This window comes from Salmo salar, chromosome 04 (genome assembly GCF_965601325.2).
Source record: "Salmo salar chromosome 04, fSalSal1, whole genome shotgun sequence".
NCBI classification, from domain to species: domain Eukaryota; kingdom Metazoa; phylum Chordata; class Actinopteri; order Salmoniformes; family Salmonidae; genus Salmo; species Salmo salar.
In genome coordinates this window covers 52,714,355-52,733,785 of record NC_138294.1, presented here as the reverse complement: position 1 = coordinate 52,733,785, position 19,431 = coordinate 52,714,355, and the positions used below count along the sequence as shown (strand labels likewise).

The 19,431-nt window shown below is 46.6% G+C and overlaps 1 protein-coding gene across 8 annotated transcripts in view; it reads left to right on the top strand.

Moving 5' to 3' along the window:
- The window catches only part of LOC106603279 (unconventional myosin-XVIIIa), a 115,016-nt gene that overhangs the window by 43,689 nt on the left and 51,896 nt on the right, over nt 1-19,431 (top strand). For 3 of the 8 annotated variants that reach the window (XM_082974543.1, XM_082974540.1, XM_082974542.1), the window contains exons 1-18: nt 1,771-1,938; nt 3,230-3,510; nt 3,720-3,748; nt 4,509-5,330; nt 7,475-7,573; nt 7,876-7,947; nt 10,174-10,239; nt 11,109-11,196; nt 11,446-11,552; nt 11,690-11,866; nt 12,021-12,231; nt 12,386-12,629; nt 12,827-12,890; nt 13,030-13,174; nt 15,528-15,698; nt 16,284-16,374; nt 16,523-16,715; nt 18,985-19,071. In XM_082974543.1, coding sequence (XP_082830669.1) covers nt 3,471-3,510; nt 3,720-3,748; nt 4,509-5,330; nt 7,475-7,573; nt 7,876-7,947; nt 10,174-10,239; nt 11,109-11,196; nt 11,446-11,552; nt 11,690-11,866; nt 12,021-12,231; nt 12,386-12,629; nt 12,827-12,890; nt 13,030-13,174; nt 15,528-15,698; nt 16,284-16,374; nt 16,523-16,715; nt 18,985-19,071 — 2,706 coding nt within the window. In that variant the 5' untranslated portion in view covers nt 1,771-1,938; nt 3,230-3,470. Of the gene's footprint in view, nt 1-1,770; nt 1,939-2,143; nt 2,272-3,229; nt 3,511-3,719; nt 3,749-4,508; nt 5,331-7,474; nt 7,574-7,875; nt 7,948-10,173; nt 10,240-11,108; nt 11,197-11,445; nt 11,553-11,689; nt 11,867-12,020; nt 12,232-12,385; nt 12,630-12,826; nt 12,891-13,029; nt 13,175-15,527; nt 15,699-16,283; nt 16,375-16,522; nt 16,716-18,984; nt 19,072-19,431 lie in introns of those variants that run through there. The other 5 variants (XM_082974547.1, XM_082974546.1, XM_082974541.1 and 2 more) reach the window with 4 other exon arrangements.

Here is a 19,431-nt window from a genome sequence, read left to right as displayed (position 1 = left end):
GCCTGATAGCCTGTTGGCAGTGTTCTTCACTCTCCTCACAGTCTGTGTCATCCTCCATAGACCTGCTGTCTGTCTGCTGCCATTTCCCTTCAGCTTCCACACACACTTTGCTCTCCCAAATGACGATGAGGCCGTTTCCACGTGTTGAAGTGTAATTCACCTCCTGTTAAATGACTCGATTTTCACCAGCTGAATACAATAGCAGTTTGCCATGTTATTGTCTTACCTTCCTCTAAAAGCTCATTTTCACCTCGCTACTTGAGCTTGATAATCACTTCCTCTAAAATAATTTGTCAGCCTTGTGTGTGATCACACCTCTTTCTAACAGAGCTGTAGCAGGTTGTTTATAAGCTACTCTCCATCTGTACGTTTTTCTGATGCTAACTCTTGGCCTACTTTCTATAAGTGTGCTGTAATCAGGTCTGTATTTACTGTGACTCTGGATAATCTAGGTCATGTTCATGACAGAATCGCATAAATCCTATAGGTCCAGTCTCAGTTTGAACTGGGTCAGAATCAGAGCTGTGTGTGGAGTTGGAGGCCAGTAATCTTTGATCAGTGTTTAACATGTATAGACAGACACTCAGCCCCACACACACACACACACACACACACACACACACACACACACACACACACACACACACACACACACACACACACACTGTGGGGAAGGAAGGATTAACCGGCTGGGCTGTGTTAGATGGAGCAGATACATTGGATTCCACTAGCCTGGTCTAGCACAGCCCGGCTGCACTGCCTGCGGTTCCATGTTGTCCTCCTGCAGCCACTCCCCCTGCCCACCACACCCAATCAGCAGCTCAGAATGCTCTGCTCTCCCTCCAGGCCAGGCCCAGACCACATGTTATGTCACACCGGTTTTCCCACAATGGATTTTTTTCTGGAGTAATATTCTTTTCTCAGCTACAGGCTAAATACGTACTGTAATCAATGTGTCTTGTTGTATTTTTTCAACTCCAATTCTGGTAAAAGGACAATTCATATGAATGTTGAATACAGGGCAGTAGAATGATTAACTGATACCTTCCCAGAATTGAAAAGCAGAACTAAATGTTGTAAGGCTTATAGCTCCCTCTAGTGGTGTAGGAAGCAAAGTGAAACTCGGTGAACAAAGAGAAAAGTAACATGTCCCTCTAGTGGTAGTCTGTGCGCTCTCTGAGCCTAAATGATACTGATCCGAGGCCTACTTTTCTTATGCCTTTATATGCTGTATATGTCATTTGAGAAAAAACCCTGTGATTCTAAATCTAGATGCGCTTTACATTTTTTCAGTCATTGGCATTAATGATTTGTGCTTGTACCTGTGTTTATGGCCTTAACGCATGAAGGTCCTGTGTTTGTTTGACACATCTTGAATGTAGTTCAAAGTCTTTAACCTACTTCTTTGTGTGTCTCTAAAGGACGGAGGGATTAGACTTTCCCATGCCCCTCCAGGTTTACTCTGGCATGCCTTTATAGGCCTAGCTAAGACTGGACAAGGAGAGGTAGGGAGGGCCAGTGATTTGGGCCTGAGAGGGACAGAGAAGACCTTAACTCTCTCTCTCCCTGTCATTCTGCTGGGTGGGGCACACACTTCAGGAGATGAGAGAGGGGGTTGGGGGTAATTGGCATGGTAGTGTCATGGTGCTTGTTGTGTGCTGCTATTTATAGCCTCCTCTGTATCCCAGCAGCTGTCCTCCTTCCGTCTGTCCCCCTCCCCCCCCCCTCCCAGCGTTCCACCCAGGGTCCTATCGCGTTACGACAGATCCCTAACCCAGCCCTGCCTGCAGTGCTAACTGTGACGATTTCAGCTCCTGTGGTTCTACTCAACCTCCTCCTCTACCAGGGCTAGCAACCGCGTTCTCCTCAAACCCATGTCCAATTCTTCCAGGATCCGGTGAGGGAGACAAAACTGATCGGGCCTCCAGACGACACAAGGTAACAGAAGAGTGGTCCAGACTCTGTATGGGCCTGGTAGTGGGTTCCTTTCGGAGTGTGTCTGTCTGCTGTACCATGAGCAATAGGGCTCTAGTTGCGTCTCAGAATGGCCTCCTCTGCTGCTGGTAACTATTAATAGGAGTGGAAGCTGTATGATGAAAGCTAGGGCAGGATGGTGAAACACGTTGCTGCGCCACTCATTTCAGCCCTGCTGAAGAATGCCCAGCGTGCCTACTTTCTGTACTGTACAGTCTGTGGCTGTCATGTACCACAGTTCTCAGCATGTTTTGGGTTGAGATGACAGTTGGCAGTGTTCTTGGCTATAACTGAAAGGTAAATCTGAATGGAACGATATTGGGAGATGGAGACTGTGTAATACTCTTAATGTATTTAGCCTTTAGAGGTTGACCTGGTAGCTTGTTTACGAAGGATAGCCAGGACCACAGATCTGTCTCCTAGGTGCGGTGTCCATGTCAGTTACACTTCTATGTTGTCATTTGTTTGCTTCTTGTGATGTCATCAGCATGAGACAAATCCATATGTTTGTGGTTTTGATTAGATGGTATACAGCGACGGACAGAGTTGACTTTTTCCAGCAGGTTAGGAGAACTTACGAACCTGCGATTTATGCCTCACTTCCATCCGTAGCTATATAAATTCTAGCCACAACCGTTGTTTGTGTGTGTGACTGTTTTGCTTGGTTCTATTTTGGCCTGTACCCTTTTTTCTCCAATATGGAACCAAGCTTTTTAATGCGTGCAAATCCTCAATTCTTTACATTTGGGGCAGTTACTACTGACGCAGAAATCTGAGGTCTAGTGACAATTGATTCTCCTGTGATCCTTTCAGTGACATGTTAACTCTTAACTCTCCTAACAACATAGATCAACCACAGGATAAACTGAGTCTGATATGGCAGTGATAAAGTCAGTGACACTCTTAGCTTGCAGATTAAACCACCGGTATGTCCCACATTTACACTCTAATAACAGGCAGACCTAATGCAGCATTCACAACATTGCACTACTGCCGTATGTGAAATATATGACATACTGTAGTCAAATCAAATCGGAGGAGAATATTTGAATATATAATGATGAATGTAGTTGTCATTCTATTGATATTGAAATACTTTTTAGAAGAAATAAGAACATTTGCAAAAGGTTGATCTATTTTCATAGTGTGATTGTGAACTGATGTCCTGTCTCCCTGAGGTAAATTGTCTCTCCTGTCTGCCTGTACTGTATGTATCCATTTCATCCTGTTCTTTCTTCATGTCTTCTGTCCTCAGTGCTACCTCAGCCTGCATGGTCCTACTGCCCTGTTGGTAGTAGCTAGTGTGAAGAAAGACGCCAGTCCTCGTCCCCCTACCTACCATCCACCCCGAAACGCACTCACTCTCATCAGTCCATCCTCATATCCTCTCTTTCTACTCTCTGTCTGTCTATCTCTACCTTACACTCTTCCTCTCCCTCCCTCCTTCCCCTCACCTCCACTCTCCCGGTTCAGCCCATGACTTCTGGGCTGCTACCATGGCTTACAGTTCACGCTTTTCATTCTGGCGGCAAAAGGGAAGTCTTGTTTTACCTTTTATGTGTTTGCACCTTTAGTAGATTCCTGCACATTTACTGTTGTCAGCTGAACTTTAGGCTGAAGAGGAAGATTGTCTTCTCTGTGGACAGAGGAAGGATGTTCGTGGTAGAGATGTGCATGTTGTTCTTGCATGAGTGAGCTTTAGTTCCGGGTTTGATCGGCCTCTCTTGACCCTCCTCTCTTGTAGGTTGAAGTTGAAACCAAACCAGCCTCAGATGTAAGTGTTACGTCGCTGTGTGCTTTTTAATAGTAGCATCTAACAATCTAGAAGTAGGTCCCTTGAAGATTTCTTCTCTCAGCCAAGTGGCACTCTCTCTTCACCCGTGTCATTGACTCTCAGGGTTTTCAGGGTGTTAGATGGGTTTTTCACAAGACTGTCATATCTTCAGCTGTTACTTGGTTATACAATATAGCACAATATTTCCATGCAGTAGAGGTGTCACCTGTAGGCTTTGATGTAGTCACAGAGTAATGAACAGTACAGGAAGACTAATCTTGGACAATCAGTGAGACAGTCCTCCACAGATTCCATCTGAAAGAGGTCTTTGCAATGGGGGACCTGTATAAGCCAACGTAAACCACATTTAATCTGATGTTGACAATCTGTGAGAAAGAAATTCTTCCAGTCATGGTTTATGATCTGAGGTATTATAGCTCTGTGTAGTGAAAGGAAATATGAAAAGTAGAATCATTGATGTGTATAAATTACTCACATCCAACAAGGTGGACATGTAATTTGTGTGCTGGTGGATGTTTGACACAGCTGTCCTTCCTGTAGACTAGACAGATGCTTGGTAAAGAAGACTACGGGATGGCAAACAGCCACTCTAAATAACATAACTATGGCATGGGCTTTAGCCAGTGAAGAATTATGGTGTTTAGTTTATGAAACACAACTCTACAGCTTTGGGTCTTCTATACAGTATCTCTGATATTGGCTCCTCCTTACCTATACCTGTGTGTGTGTGTGTGTCTAGTCTGATGGTGAGGAAGCTGAAACAGAAACAAGTGGTGACCCACAGCCATTGACATCATCAACCAGGAGTGACAGTGTCATGGGAGGCCCTGACCCACCAGCCGCCTCCTCCAGGCAGGAGAGCACAGAGGACCAAGGTCCCACTCGGAAGAAGGGGGTGGTTATTAGGAGGGTGGTGAGGAGGGTAGTGCCTGGGGTGGAGGAGCAGCCTCAGGCCCCCAGCACAGAGCCTCCTAAAGCTGCCCCTATAGCCACATCTGTACCCAAGACTGCTCCCCTCTCCGGCACAAAGGATGAGAAGGATGACATCTCCATGGGTCTGGCCAGCCTGATGGGCCGAGGGAGGACCAAGGATCACCGGCCTCGCACCCGTACTCAAGACCGCAAGGAGGATAAAGAGGAGGAGGAAGAGAAGGAGGTAGAGAGCCAGGAGCCTCCAGCAGTAAAAGAAGATGAGGCCCCGTCCACCTCCGTGTCCACTCCTGCTCCCCCCACCCCAGCTCCCCCCAAATCAAACCCCACCATCCCTCCTACAGGGTTCATACCCACACCCGCACCGAAAGCCAACCCCCTCGCCCCTCCTCCAGGCTTCATCCCTGCACCCAAAACCAAAGCCAACCCCCTTGCCCCCCCTCCAGGTTTCATCCCTGCCCCTGTGCCAAAAAACAACCTTTTTGCCCCTCCTCCAGGCTTCATTCCTGCCCCAAGACAAAATCCCCTTGCCCGGCCCCCAGGTTTTATCCCTGCCCCGAAATCCGACCCTCTTGCCCCCCCTCCAGGGTTCGTCCCTGCCCCTCGCTCATGGGCTGTAAAGAAACCAGAGGTACAGAGTGCGTGCCCTCAAAATGCCTGCCTAAAGAGAGTATTACATAATTCAATGGCGCATGCGGTTCTGATGTGTGCACTGAACACCTATTAACCCGTTCTGTGTGTGAAATTAACACAATTAATAATTATGTGTATGGATTTGACTTTTCACAATATGCTGAGTGGATAAGGATCATACACTATATATAGAAAAGTATGTGGACACCCCTTCAAATGAGTGGATTCAGCTATTTCAGCCACACCTGTTTGTTGACAGGAGTATAAAATCGAGCACACCGCCATGCGATCTCCATAGACAAACATTGGCTGCCCCTGTCAACTGTGAAGTGGAAACGGCTCAGCCGCGAAGTGGTAGGCCACACAAGCTCACAGAACGGGACCGCCGAGTGCTGAAGTGTGTAGCGCGTAAAAAACGCCTGTCCTCAATTATTGCAATACTCACTACTGAGTTGCAAACTGTCTCTGGAAGTAACTTCAGTACAACAATTGTTTGTCTGGAGCTTCATGAAATGGGTTTCCATGGCCGAGCAGCCACACACAAGCCTAAGATCACCATGGGCAGTGCCAAGCGTCGGCTGGAGTGGTGTAAAGTCCACCGCCATTAGACTCTGGAGCAGTGGAAACGCGTTCTCTGTAATGATGAATCACACTTTACCATTTGGCAGTCAGATGGACCAATCTGGGTTTGGCGGATGCCAGGAGAACACTACCTGCCCCAATGCATAGTGCCAACTGTAAAGTTTGGTGGAGGAGGATTAATAGTCCGGGGCTGTTTTGCATGCTTCAGGTTCGGCCCCATAGTTCCAGTGAATGGACATCTTAATGCTACAGCATACAACGACATTCGAGACAATTCTGTGCTTCCAACTTTGTGGCAACGGTTTGGTGAAGACCCTTTCCTGTTTCAGCATGACAATGCCCCTGTGCACAAAGCGAGGTCCATACAGAAATGGTGTGCTGAGATCGGTGTGGAAGAACTTCACTGGCCTGCACAGAGCCCTGACCTCAACCCCATCGAACACCTATGGGATGAATTGGAGCACCGACAGCGAGCCAGGCCTAATCGCCCAACGTCAGTGCCTGACCTCACTAATGCTCTTGTGCCTGAATGGAAGAAAGCCCCCGCAGCAATGTTCCAACATCTAGTGGAAAGCCTTCCCAGAACAGCGGAAGCTGTTATAGCAGCAAAGGCGGGACTAACTCCATATTAATGCCCATGATTTTGGAATGAGATGTTCGACGAGCAGCTGTCCACAAACTTTTGGTCATGTAGCGTATGTCTCTCCACAGGATCTCTCTTGTCTTGCTGCAATGGTAGAAACTGCTGCTTCATTCATTTGCATCAGCGAAGTGCTTACTGGCTCATTTACTTCAAACCGTAGTCTTCCTGCAGTGAGAAAAGGGTAAAAAATGAAATAAAAGGTAGTATTTCCTAGCTCAGCCACATCAGTAGGTGTAAGGGTCTGGTCATGGCTGGTCCACAGAGAGCCAGGCTAGAGAGCCAGGCTAGAGAGCCAGGCTAGAGAGCCAGGCTAGAGAGCCAGGCTAGAGAGCCAGGCTAGAGAGCCAGGCTAGAGAGCCAGGCTAGAGAGCCAGGCTAGAGAGCCAGGCTAGAGAGCCAGGCTAGAGAGCCAGGCTGGTCTGAGGCACTGAGCCATCACTCATTTACACCAGGCTCTGGGGAACTCTCTGGGAACACTATCCAGACTGGCCTAACACTAGACCACGGAGGACAACTACTAATGGCAGCCTTATTAATGAAGAATAACCATTGAACATTGTAGAGAATAATGTACCAAAATGTTGGGAAGATCCTTGTCCAAAATATGAGGATTTTGTTTAAACTGGAATGGGCTTGAGGAACTCTGTGTGTTTATAGGATTTGAGCATGAAGGGATTGAGTGTGTTGTCCTTATCAGGAGCATGGTGTGTGGAAGACCTTATGTTAGAGGTCACTGACTCTCGTGTGTGTGTGTGTGTGTGTGTGTGTGTGTGTGTGTGTGTGTGTGTGTGTGTGTGTGTGTGTGTGTGTGTGTGTGTGTGTGTGTGTGTGTGTGTGTGTGTGTGTGTGTGTGTGTGTGTGTGTGTGTGTGTGTGTGTGTGTGTGGTGTGTGTGTGTGTGTGTGTGGATATATCAAGGTGAAGGCAGCTTCTGGTCCCTCTGCCGCCCCTGCTGGGAAGCCCTCCTCTGGGAGTGCTCAGTCCCAGCCTCAGGGCACCCCTGGCTCCAAAGAACAGGTGTGTGTCCTGCAGCTGGTATGCTTCTGGGTGTTGTAGATTTTAGAATATGCTGTGCAATGGTAAATTACAGTATTTAAAAAAAAAGGTATAATGTAGGCTAGGTTGACTTAGCCTACATTATCATTCAAAATAGACATTAGATGGATCACAGTACAGTAAATGACCTGGGTTTGGCCAAAGGAAATGACATATACAAAGGGGCCCCAACATGCATAACAAACCTTTAGTACAATGGCATCAATAGACTCTGGAGTGGCTGGGTGAGGACTCACTGGTGTTGGTGGTGTGACCTCCTGTAGGTTCCAGAGCTGGTCCCTACAGACGAGAACCACAGGCGTCTGAGAAATATCCTCACCGGAGCTGGGTCTACTGTAACTTCACCTTTCTCTTTCAGCCTGTGTGTCTGCCTGCTCTGCTGTGCTATTACCCAGTCTTACCCTGTGATGGGTCTGTGCCACCCTGCTGTACTATTACCAAATCTTACCCTGCCATGGGTCTGTGCCACCCTTCTATACTATTACCAAATCTTACCCTGCCATGGGCCTGTGCCACCCTGCTGTGCTATTACCAAATCTTACCCTGCCATGGGTCTGTGCCACCCTTCTGTACTATTACCAAATCTTACCCTGCCATGGGTCTGTGCCACCCTGCTGTGCTATTACCAAATCTTACCCTGCCATGGGCCTGGCCACCCTGCTGTACTATTACCAAATCTTACCCTGCCATGGGTCTGTGCCACCCTGCTGTACTATTACCAAATCTTACCCTGCCATGGGCCTGGCCACCCTGCTGTGCTATTACCAAATCTTACCCTGCCATGGGCCTGGCCACCCTGCTGTACTATTACCAAATCTTACCCTGCCATGGGTCTGTGCCACCCTGCTGTACTATTACCAAATCTTACCCTGCCATGGACCTGTGCCACCCTGCTGTACTATTACCAAATCTTACCCTGCCATGGGCCTGGCCACCCTGCTGTACTATTACCAAATCTTACCCTGCCATGGGTCTGTGCCACCCTGCTGTACTATTACCAAATCTTACCCTGCCATGGGTCTGTGCCACCCTTCTGTACTATTACCAAATCTTACCCTGCCATGGGTCCATGCCACCCTCCTGTACCATTACCAAATCTTACCCTGCCATGGGTCTGTGCCACCCTCCTGTGCTCCCGCATGGGGACAGGTGCACTGTCGCATGTGGCCCCAATCTGGTGTTGACGACAGCAGGGTCTGAATTATGCGGTGCCCTGTGGCGCTGTAATGTGAACCCTGACTAGCAGCATCCATTTTATGTCTCATCAGCTTAGAGATCAGAGTCTGTCAGTCAGTCTTAGCCATGATGATAGGAGACCATATGACTAAGTCATATGGATAAGGGTTCATATGATGGAGGTCCCGTGTTGGTTGTGTGGGTTCATGGTGGGCACTGTGTAGTACTATCTCTCTGTCTGGGAGGAGGCTTTGGTGTGACTTCACAGCTGGGTTTTCTAACTTAATATAATGTAGTGCTATAACTAACTAATTACAACATGTTTGTACAGTCACAATATAGATTTTAGTCAAGTGAGAAAATGTTAATTCTTTTGATATGACATGGCACACACGGCTTTCCAGTGGCTGACTTTTGAACCCTGCTTCACATATGTACAGAGACTATTCCTCTCTCTCCCTTTCTTTGTCCCTCCGGTTTTCTCAACAGGCAATATCATTACTCAGTCATGTCCTCATTTGCCGGATTCACACATCTATGTCCTTACAGTTGTATTCTGTCCTTTTGACATTCACTTTCTGACAAAGGGGTGTTCATTTCCCTTGAAGTCAAGTCTGTTTTTATGCACTTGGTGAGGATATTGTGTTCTTTGATGTTGGATTGAGACTGAACAGTTGATCCCAGATCACAGCTGTCACATCCACTCTAAAAACCCCTCTGTGATCTGTTTTTAATATCGCCCTTTCCTCTTATCTCCTGACTCCTCCTTCCCATCTTCTGCTGTCTCATCGCTTCTCCCCTCCCCTCTGTGTGTTGCTCCGCTGTTTGCTGCTGTCCTCGTGGCCGTGGCTATCCGGTGGTCTGTCCCCTGTCACACCGCTCCCCAGGCTGGCCACTCACCCACCGCCCTCACACAAGGCCTGACTGGACTTTGTGCTTGTGTCTCGTGTTGGGGTGTAAGCCTGCCCTCCTTAACTGACCCCGCCATCCCCTACCCCTGTCTCACCCACCTGGGGTTCTGCCTGCACCCCTTACTCATTCCCCCACCATGTTGTTACGGACTGAATTCTTTCCCTATGACCGTGCAGCAGTGCTGGAAGTCCCAGTAATATGACCTAAGCACTCCCACACAGACGGCTCTGCTGGACTTAGTAACTTAGACTGGTAAAGCTAGAAGGATTAGAATTTTTTTCCACCCATTCTTTTTCTCACAGCAAACGTGTGGGTGTCAGTTGTTTTCTTCATCTGCATGTGTTATGCTACCCCCTAGCCAAATTCACGGAAGATACTTGTTAAATGGGTGTTGGCATGTTTGAGCATGCAGTATGAACTTCGAAGTGGAACTCTGACCTTGATTAAACCCAACTCTTCCTGCCCTCTTCCAGACACAGTTGCATCAGGACCCCGTGGCCCTCCTGCAGGCGGCCCACGCGGCCGCCTCTCAACCCAAGGTCTGGCCACTGCTATGCCTGATTGCAATACCCCATGCATCTCCCTCAGTCCCTTCCCTGGAGTGTGCTGTTGTGTGTAAATCACAGAACCAACATCCTTATCTGGGATTTTGTATCTGTGATGATAAACCAGTAGAATAGTGAGAAACTCATGAAATGCATGACTTATTACACCTTTTTTAACTGCCGGTGAAGTGAGTTCCTCAGTATTCTACCCTTTGTAGTAGGTTTGCACTGAGTGTCTATGCTTTACCAGTGATGTGTCTTGCTTTTGACTATGATTTTCAGGTCGTGTTTGAGGAAAACCGAGTTACTCAAATTGCATGATGTGTCCACATATAAATTGTCATAGGATATGTCTTTAGTTTGCTCATATTATACTGCAGATCTACCACAGTCTTCATAAACTTTGTGGTGAAGTATGTGGTATTGATGTGCAGCCAGTCAAGTCATGTGTTGTTGTGTTGGGTTATGTACCATCTGTCCTGTTATCGTCAGTGAGAGTGGGTTCTCAGTAGTTTGGTTACAGAGAGGGATCTGATGGTAAACACACAGAGTGGGGACCAGGGGCCTGCCTAGTGGGCCATGAGTGGATGCTAGGTGTGGAGTTGGGGGTTTGGGGAGGGTGGACTACTGGGCGCTTGGTCAAATGTTGTGTGGGGGAGACCTGAAACCAAAAACTCCTCCCTTAAGGAGATGAAGAAACCAGACCTCAATCCACACCTGTTCCTATCCTCCTGTGACAATACCCCCTCCGCTGGTGTTATTCATTCATCTAGCTAATTATTCTCTCTGGGTATTCACCTCTGCTTCTGCCTTTTGAGCTTCATAGCAGTGTACTAGCCCTGTCTGTCTCTCCTCTCTCCTAGGTGAAGACCGAGGAGCAAATAGCTGCTGAGAAGGCCTGGTACGGCACAGAGAAAGTATGGCTGGTTCACAAGGATGGATTCTCCTTGGGTTAGTAGGCCTGACTCACTAGGCCATTCACCACAATAGGGGCCAAATTAAAACATTAAATGTGCATCACAGATTCCATTTGTTGATTTATCTGACAGAAATAGTCAACCAAATTTGTATTGATTGTGCACTATTTCACACTTGTCTTGAATATAACACATGCAATCTAGACAAACAACATGTTTAGATGACTAAATATGTGGCTAATGAGTGGCTGTAGATCCTATTGACCCTGTTCTGTCACCACAGCGACCCTGTTGAAGACGGAGCCAAGCAGTCTGCCAGAGGGGAAAGTCAAGATAAGACTGGAGAGCGACGGCTCGTTGCTGGATGTGGATGAAGATGATGTGGAGAAGGTTAGCCTAAACTCACCAAAATGTACATGCTGTTTAGCCCCAGCAGGGCACCAAACATTTTCACCTTTTTGAATTTTTGTCTCATTATCTGAAGTCTGGGATGTATGATCTCTTTGACCTCTGACCCCTGTGTGTAGGCCAACCCTCCATTGTTTGACCGCGTGGAGGACCTGTCCTCGCTGCAGTACCTCAATGAGTCCAGTGTGATGCACTCTCTGCGCCAGCGCTACGGGGGTAACCTCATCCACACCCACGCTGGGCCCAACATGGTGGTCATCAACCCCATCAGCGCCCCCTCCATGTACTCTGAGAAGGTACAGTCCTGGGTGGAGCCTGGGGTTAGCAAGATAAGGGAGGGGATATCTTCTATTAGAGTAGCAAGTAAACCAGGAAGGGCAAGTAGGACTGGATTTGTTTAATTTGTGGGGCTTTATATGGTGAGAATGACATCCCCCCCCCCCCCCCCAGGTGATGCACATGTTTAAGGGGTGCAGGAGGGAGGACACGGCACCTCACATCTATGGTGTTGCCCAGTCAGCCTATAGGAACCTGTTGACCACGCGTCAGGACCAGTCTATTGTGCTGCTGGGCAAGAGCGGCAGCGGCAAGACTATCAACTGTCAACACCTGGTCCAGTACCTGGTCACCATCGCTGGCAGCACTGGCAAGACCTTCTCTGGTAGGTTTCGAGGGGAAAGAACATGCAGTAAGTTAGAACACAGTTTAGGGAACAACTTGTTTTTGTTCTTCATTTCACAGTCCACTGTATGTCTGATATTTACTTACATGTATATATGTATGTACTATTTGGTTTGTTTCTGTGTGTCTCCCAGCGGAGAAGTGGCAGGCGGTCTATACCATCCTGGAGGCTTTTGGGAACAGCTCCACATCCATGAACGGGAACGCCAGTCGCTTTTCCCACATCGTGTCCCTGGACTTTGACCAGGCTGGCCAGGTGGCCTCGGCCTCCATTCAGACCATGCTGCTGGAGAAGCTAAGGGTGACCAGGCGGCCAGAGGGAGAGTCCACCTTCAATGTCTTCTACTACATGATGGCTGGAGCTGACAGTTCTCTAAAGTAAGCTGTCATCTTCCTCAGTCCTCTGTGTAGAGTGAACCTTTACCTATTCTCTCTCTCTGTCTCTCTCCTCTCTATCTTTCTCCTCTCTCTCTGTCCTTTATTTACTTGTGAGTGTCTGTTGGTCAGAAACTCTGAGTAGCTCTGTCAGGTATAGTCTGGTGACTGACTGACAGCTTGTTTGATTGCCATTCCAGGACTGAGCTGCACTTTAACCACTTTGCTGAAAACAGCGCCTTCGGAATCATGCCTCAACCCAAGGTAACTCTTGCCAGGGCCCCAAAGACCTTGTCAGGAACGTTTTATTTGGTTTTGAGTGAATAGATTCACACTATGGTTTTTATAATAAAGCCAGTCCATATAGATTCCTGTTGTTTCTCCCCCCCCCTTGCTTTCCCAGTCTGAAGACAAGCAGCGGGCCTCCCAGCAGTTCACCAAGCTGCAGGCAGCTATGAAGGTCCTGGGGATCAGTGGGGAGGAGCAGAGGGCCTTCTGGCTGGTCCTGGGGGCCATCTACCATCTAGGAGCTGCAGGGGCCACCAAGGGTAAGAATTACAGTACAGTACACACCAGGAGCCCATTCAGTCTCTATGTCAGTTGTTAATTCAGAGGCTTACAGTGTTAATGCAGCTGCATTCTGTATTTAAATTACACATCATTTACTACTAACAATGACAGATTCAACTAAATATTATGAATTGACATAGTGTAGTTGCAAAAGTAAAGTCAAGCAAAGAGATATTGGGTCTATTCCAAAATAACAGAATTCATGATGCTGCAGCTGCCATCTATCCAGGGCCTTTATTTGTTTGTTTCAAGGAGCTTCTCGGGCAGAGAACATTTGTGACGAAGACAGTTGTGAAGTCTAGAGGCCCTGTCAATAATGCCAAGTTTTACTGTCTGCAGGGGAGATGTTAATTGCATTCCTTTACCGTTCAGCCATGCGCAACACAGAACCAAACTGGTTGATGTCAGTTTGAGACAGTCGGGCAACAACTGCAGAGTTTTAAGTATTCCAGCTTACGAGGCGACAAAGTCCCAGCCCAACATCAGCCTTAAGCTGTCTAAATGCCTTGCCTTGTTCCCAGTGTCTGCTTGCTGCTGTACCTCAGCAGGGAACAACCCAGTATGTTTGTTTGCTATTTGCCTGACAGCCCAGAACAAGACAGATTGTTTACACTGTAGTAATGAAAACGGGTGTGAGTGCAGTTGGAATGTTTATTCACATTGTCTAACGTTGCCTTCTCTGCAGTGTCAGTCATCGAGGAAATTGGTAATGAACCCGAACAAACACCCTTCTACTGTGTTGATCTCCTTTTCCTCTCTTCCTCTGAAGGGTTAATTGATCAACTACAATCTAAATATACACATTTTGTTGGGTTACAATCTGTCAGATGATTGACACAAAAATGTGTTTGCCACTTGGTGGAAATCAGTTGCCACTTGTTGCCCTCTTGTAATATTACAACATCTTAGTAGCATTATAGAGAGTTTAGAAATGGGTGAGTTCATTGCAGGTTTGAAGAAACACGTCCCAATGATAAGCAGTGCAGTTTGACTAGGTAACACCAGAGGGCACTATAGACCTTTATTCATCATGAGTTGCAGTGTCGATGCACTAAAGAATTGCATGACTTTATCCACCTCCTTCCAGTAGATCTGACAATGAATGGGAGGTTGATTGGGTGTGCTGATAAGTGTGGGCTGTTTCATTCCTCAACTCTCAGAAGAGGTTTTTCAATAAAGCTCCTGAATGCAGTGTGTTAGTCAGAACCTGCATGCTCGTTCTCCCCCTGCATCTCGATGAGGTCTTGCTGCTGTTTGAGGGTTAGCGCTGTGCGTGTATGTTGTGTTTGTGTGAGAGACGGCTTATCAGATCAAAGTTTGTCTGCTCATCCACTGTATACAGGACTTCTGTACTAACTGTTTTAACTACCTGTTCTTACTTGCATGTTGCATGCCGTTCCCCTTGCATCGCAGACGAAGAGAAAGGTAAAAACATCCTCTCCATATTGTTATGTTCTGCCTCTGTGCTTTTATCACTGTGAGCAGACATGGTGTCATTAGCATTTTAATGAAGTTCTCAGTGTTTCACTTTGATCGTCTTCACAACTCTCTTGTTTGTCACAACACAGCGGCATGTGACGCTCTCATAGGCCGATGAAACAGGGAGATTACAGCCTGCCTCAGTCAGAAGCCCAACTGTTCTATGTTCCCTAGTCAGTCACCCTCTTAAGTGTCTGAGGAGGGTTCATCTCCAATAACGCACTGAAATGAAAACCCACTCCTATCCACTCACTCACTCACTCACTCACTCACTCACTCACTCACTCACTCACTCACTCACTCACTCACTCACTCACTCACTCACTCACTCACTCACTCACTCACTCACTCACTCACTCACTCACTCACTCACTCACTCACTCCACATCACATCACATCACATCACATCACCCATCCACCAGATTAAAGTCAAACTTGGTTTGCAGACCGAGGCTGGTGTTTATGCCAAGTCATTGTACTTTGGAATGATAGTCCCTGTAATCATTTACTGTGGATGAAGGACTTGTAGCTGTGAGAAAAATAACATTTGAAAAAGTAGCAGCAAAAAGGCTTTTAGCTAATGGGCCTGTGGACAAATGAGAAAATGTTGGGTTTGTACCATTTGGATGCCCAGTTCCGTGCATGTCCTTTGTAGGCTACATTTCGCTGTCCTGATGAGGGGATTATTATTAGCTTTTATACCATCGCAGCAGTGTTAGCCTGGGGCACGGTCGATCAAACCCATAAATACACCTCCTACTCCAGTAACTGTAGTCTCCTGTCGGGGATAGACGCTGTATGACCCATGGTTGTTGGCAGAGGAGATAATGGTGGTATTTCTGTGCGTCTCAGCCGGTAGGAAACAATTTGCACGTCATGAGTGGGCGCAGAAGGCTGCCTACCTGCTGGGCTGCACCCTGGAAGAGCTCTCCTCCTCCATCTTCAAGCACCAGGCCAAGGGCACCCTGCCCAGAGCCAGCACTATACGCCAGGGGACAGACGATGCAGCAGGAGAAGCCTCAGGTACACCTGGGACTATGCACGCACACCAGCTCATCACCTAGGGGAGATGACACACGTCTCTGAACGTTAAAGCTTATCTTAGTAATGACTACCACAGAAACAGAGTGGTTATTGATAGGTAGGTATGACGAAAATATATCAGGACAATTTCAGAAGTCCTCCATGCATTGCCCTTGAAATTATAATTGCCTTCCATTGATTTTTTTCCCACATGTACAGTACCTCTGAGAGTTTTATCAGAGGTTGACGCGCCCAGTTCGAAGGACATATAGGCAGAACCGTATCACAGTAAAAATGGACAGTTAGCCTTTATTTTATCTTGCCCTCCTTCCCACCTTGCCCTCCCTCCCACGTTGTCACACATAAGACATGGTTGTGATTCACCTGTCTTCCTCTCACACCATCTCTATTCAAGGGCAATAGCACTAGGCTTCGCTGGTTCCCTGCAGTTCTCCCATTTCAAATCAAACACTCACTGGAGTGAGCAGAGTATTCCGTGCCTCTGCTGTGATGTATGCTGTCTGATCTGATGACAGGCATATTGTTGTAAATTTGTTTGTCTCTTCTCGCCTGTTCTCCCACCAGGTTCCAAGGCCACAGCCATGGAGTGTTTAGAAGCCATGGCATCTGGGCTGTACTCAGAGCTCTTCACCCTCCTCGTCTCCCTCATCAACAGGTTAGTCACTACTTTACCAGAGATGGAGGGAGATGACGCATGGACACCACTACAGCTGGCCTCTCTGTTTAGGGTCTGCTGCCTTGTACTTGTTGTCTTGCTGAGTTTTTGTTGTTGTTGGTTGTCTTCCTGTGTGTGTGTGTGTCAGGGCTCTGAAGTCCAGCCAGCACTCTCTGTGCTCCCTGCTCATCGTGGACACCCCGGGCTTTCAGAACCCTCGCCTGGCCAAGCGGGAGCGCGGCGCCACCTTTGAAGAGCTCTGCCATAACTACACCCAGGAGCGCCTGCAGACACTGTTCTATCAGCGCACCTTTGTACAGGAGCTAGAGAGATACAAAGAGGTATATTAATATGCACAGTGCACATACACTAACACACACACACAATCACACATCCACTAACACGTGCACACACACACACACACACACACACTAACACACACACACACACACACACACACACTCACACACACACACACACACACACACACACACACACACACACACACACATACACACACATACACACACTAACACACACATACACACACTAACACACACACACACACACTACACACACACACTAACACACACACACACACACACACACACACACACACACACACACACACACACACACACACACACACACACACACACACACACTAAAACACATACACTAACACACACTAACATATATACACACACACACACTAAAACACATACACACACACTAACATACACGCGCACTAAAACACATACACTAACACACACATACTAAAACACATACACACACACTAAAACACATACACTAACACACACATACTAAAACACATACACACACACTAAAACACATACACTAACACACACATACTAAAACACATACACATACACACTAAAACACATACACTAACACACACATACTAAAACACATACACACACACTAAAACACATACACTAACACACACATACTAAAACACATACACACACACTAAAACACATACACTAACACACACATACTAAAACACATACACACACACTAAAACACATACACTAACACACACATACTAAAACACATACACTAACACACACATACTAAAACACATACACTAGCACACACATACTAAAACACATACACTAGCACACACATACTAAAACACATACACTAGCACACACATACTAAAACACATACACTAACACACACATACTAAAACACATACACATACACACTAAAACACATACACTAACACACACATACTAAAACACATACACTAACACACACACGCTTTAAAGCGTCAATCAGCAGTTAAAACAATATCAAAGCGTTTTCCCCGCCCCTGTTTCGGTAAAAAGCTGAGGGATGGGACTGGAGAAATGTAACCACTCTCAAATTCATAGACAGAGCTATGGATGCAAGGACAGACCATTCATGATGTTTTAACCATGTTTTGAGGCTATATAGTGTTTGTTTACATTTACTTTGTTTACAAACCTTGGAGTATAACAAGCTTATATTTTGGGTTCTGATGGGGTACAACAGTTGAACTAAGCTCATGAGGCATTTATAAGTTATGTGCTACATAAATCATTGGGTGCATATCATAAATACATAAGAAAATTGAACTCGGTCCTGGAGACCTTAAGGGGTGCACGTTTTGGTTATTAGCCTGCCACAACTGATTCAAATATTGAAAGCTTGACGATTAGTTTGATTTATAGGAATCAGCTGTGTAGTGCTAGGTGAAAAAACAAAACGCGTTCCCCTTGGGGTCCCCAGGACCGAGTTTGGGAAACACTGATGTAGCAACCGTTGATTCAAACTTTAAGGCAGGGATCATCAACTAGATTAAGATGCGGGGCAATTTGTTCTTGAGTGGATGGTCAGGGGGCGGAGCAAAATGACTAAACATGTGTATACTGCAAATTGACTACAAGTAGCCCAAACAGATATAGTGTTTGATTAAAAATAAAATCACGCGGGCCGCCAGTTGTGGAACCCTGCTTTAAGGATCCAAATATACATACTCCCATACAATCCATACATCAGGACTGCACTATTCCTGCCTGTAAGCCATGGCAAGTTAGAGCTACATAGAGCTCATGGTTTCCTCCCTCTCATCAATAGTGTCACACAGTGAGCCTATATAATGTCCATATGATTGCCATTTCTCCTCCCCTGCCGAGCCCAAAGCCAGGTCACTCATCACTGGCTGTGTGAACTGGGCTGAGCTGCACAGCAGTGGAGCTGCTCGCTCGACGAGGATGAATAACTCTCCGCTCTCTAACTCCCTCTCTTCTCATCGCAGAATACTAGACTATACACCCATCATAATAGGGCTGAATTATCCCTGCCAACACTCTGTCCTAACCGATGTATGTCTAATCACTCCCATTGTAAAAAACACAATGCTTTCACTTTCATAGCCTGTAGCTGTTTTTAATAGCAGTTTATGAGGAGTTTACAACATTGTATTACTATTTATTATATTATTATGTATATACTGTAGGTGATAATGAACTAATTCCTATAGTAGAAAAACTAAAACTTGGCGCCCTGTCTTCGGACCTATGTTGTCATTGGTTACTAATCCCCCCCCTGTCACCCCTCTAGGAGAACATAGAGCTTCCATTAGATGACATGGAACCTAACACCTCTCTGTCTGTAGCTGCAGTAGACCAAGCGTCAAGTCAAGCACTGGTAAGGACACTCCTTTTAATACCTGTATTCACACGAGTTTACCTGGTTACAGAGTTTATGGCCATGGCAGCGTCACGCTGTACAGCAGTACTCTGTCTCTCCACCTTTCTGTGCGATTTCTCTTTAGTAATGGCACTCTCCAGAGGATCATTATCTAAACTCCCTTCTGAAGCTCTTGCCACTTTGTTCTGTAGTCCTGACACCCTGCCTCTCTCACTGGCCACACCGTTTTTACCGTGCACTGTTATGCACATATAATTACATTCATGAGTCCTTTGTAACTCACAATGAGTCAGTTGTATGCATTTTTGCAGATTTGAGAATTTTCAGTTTATTGTAAACGTTTTCAGTGAGCTTCTG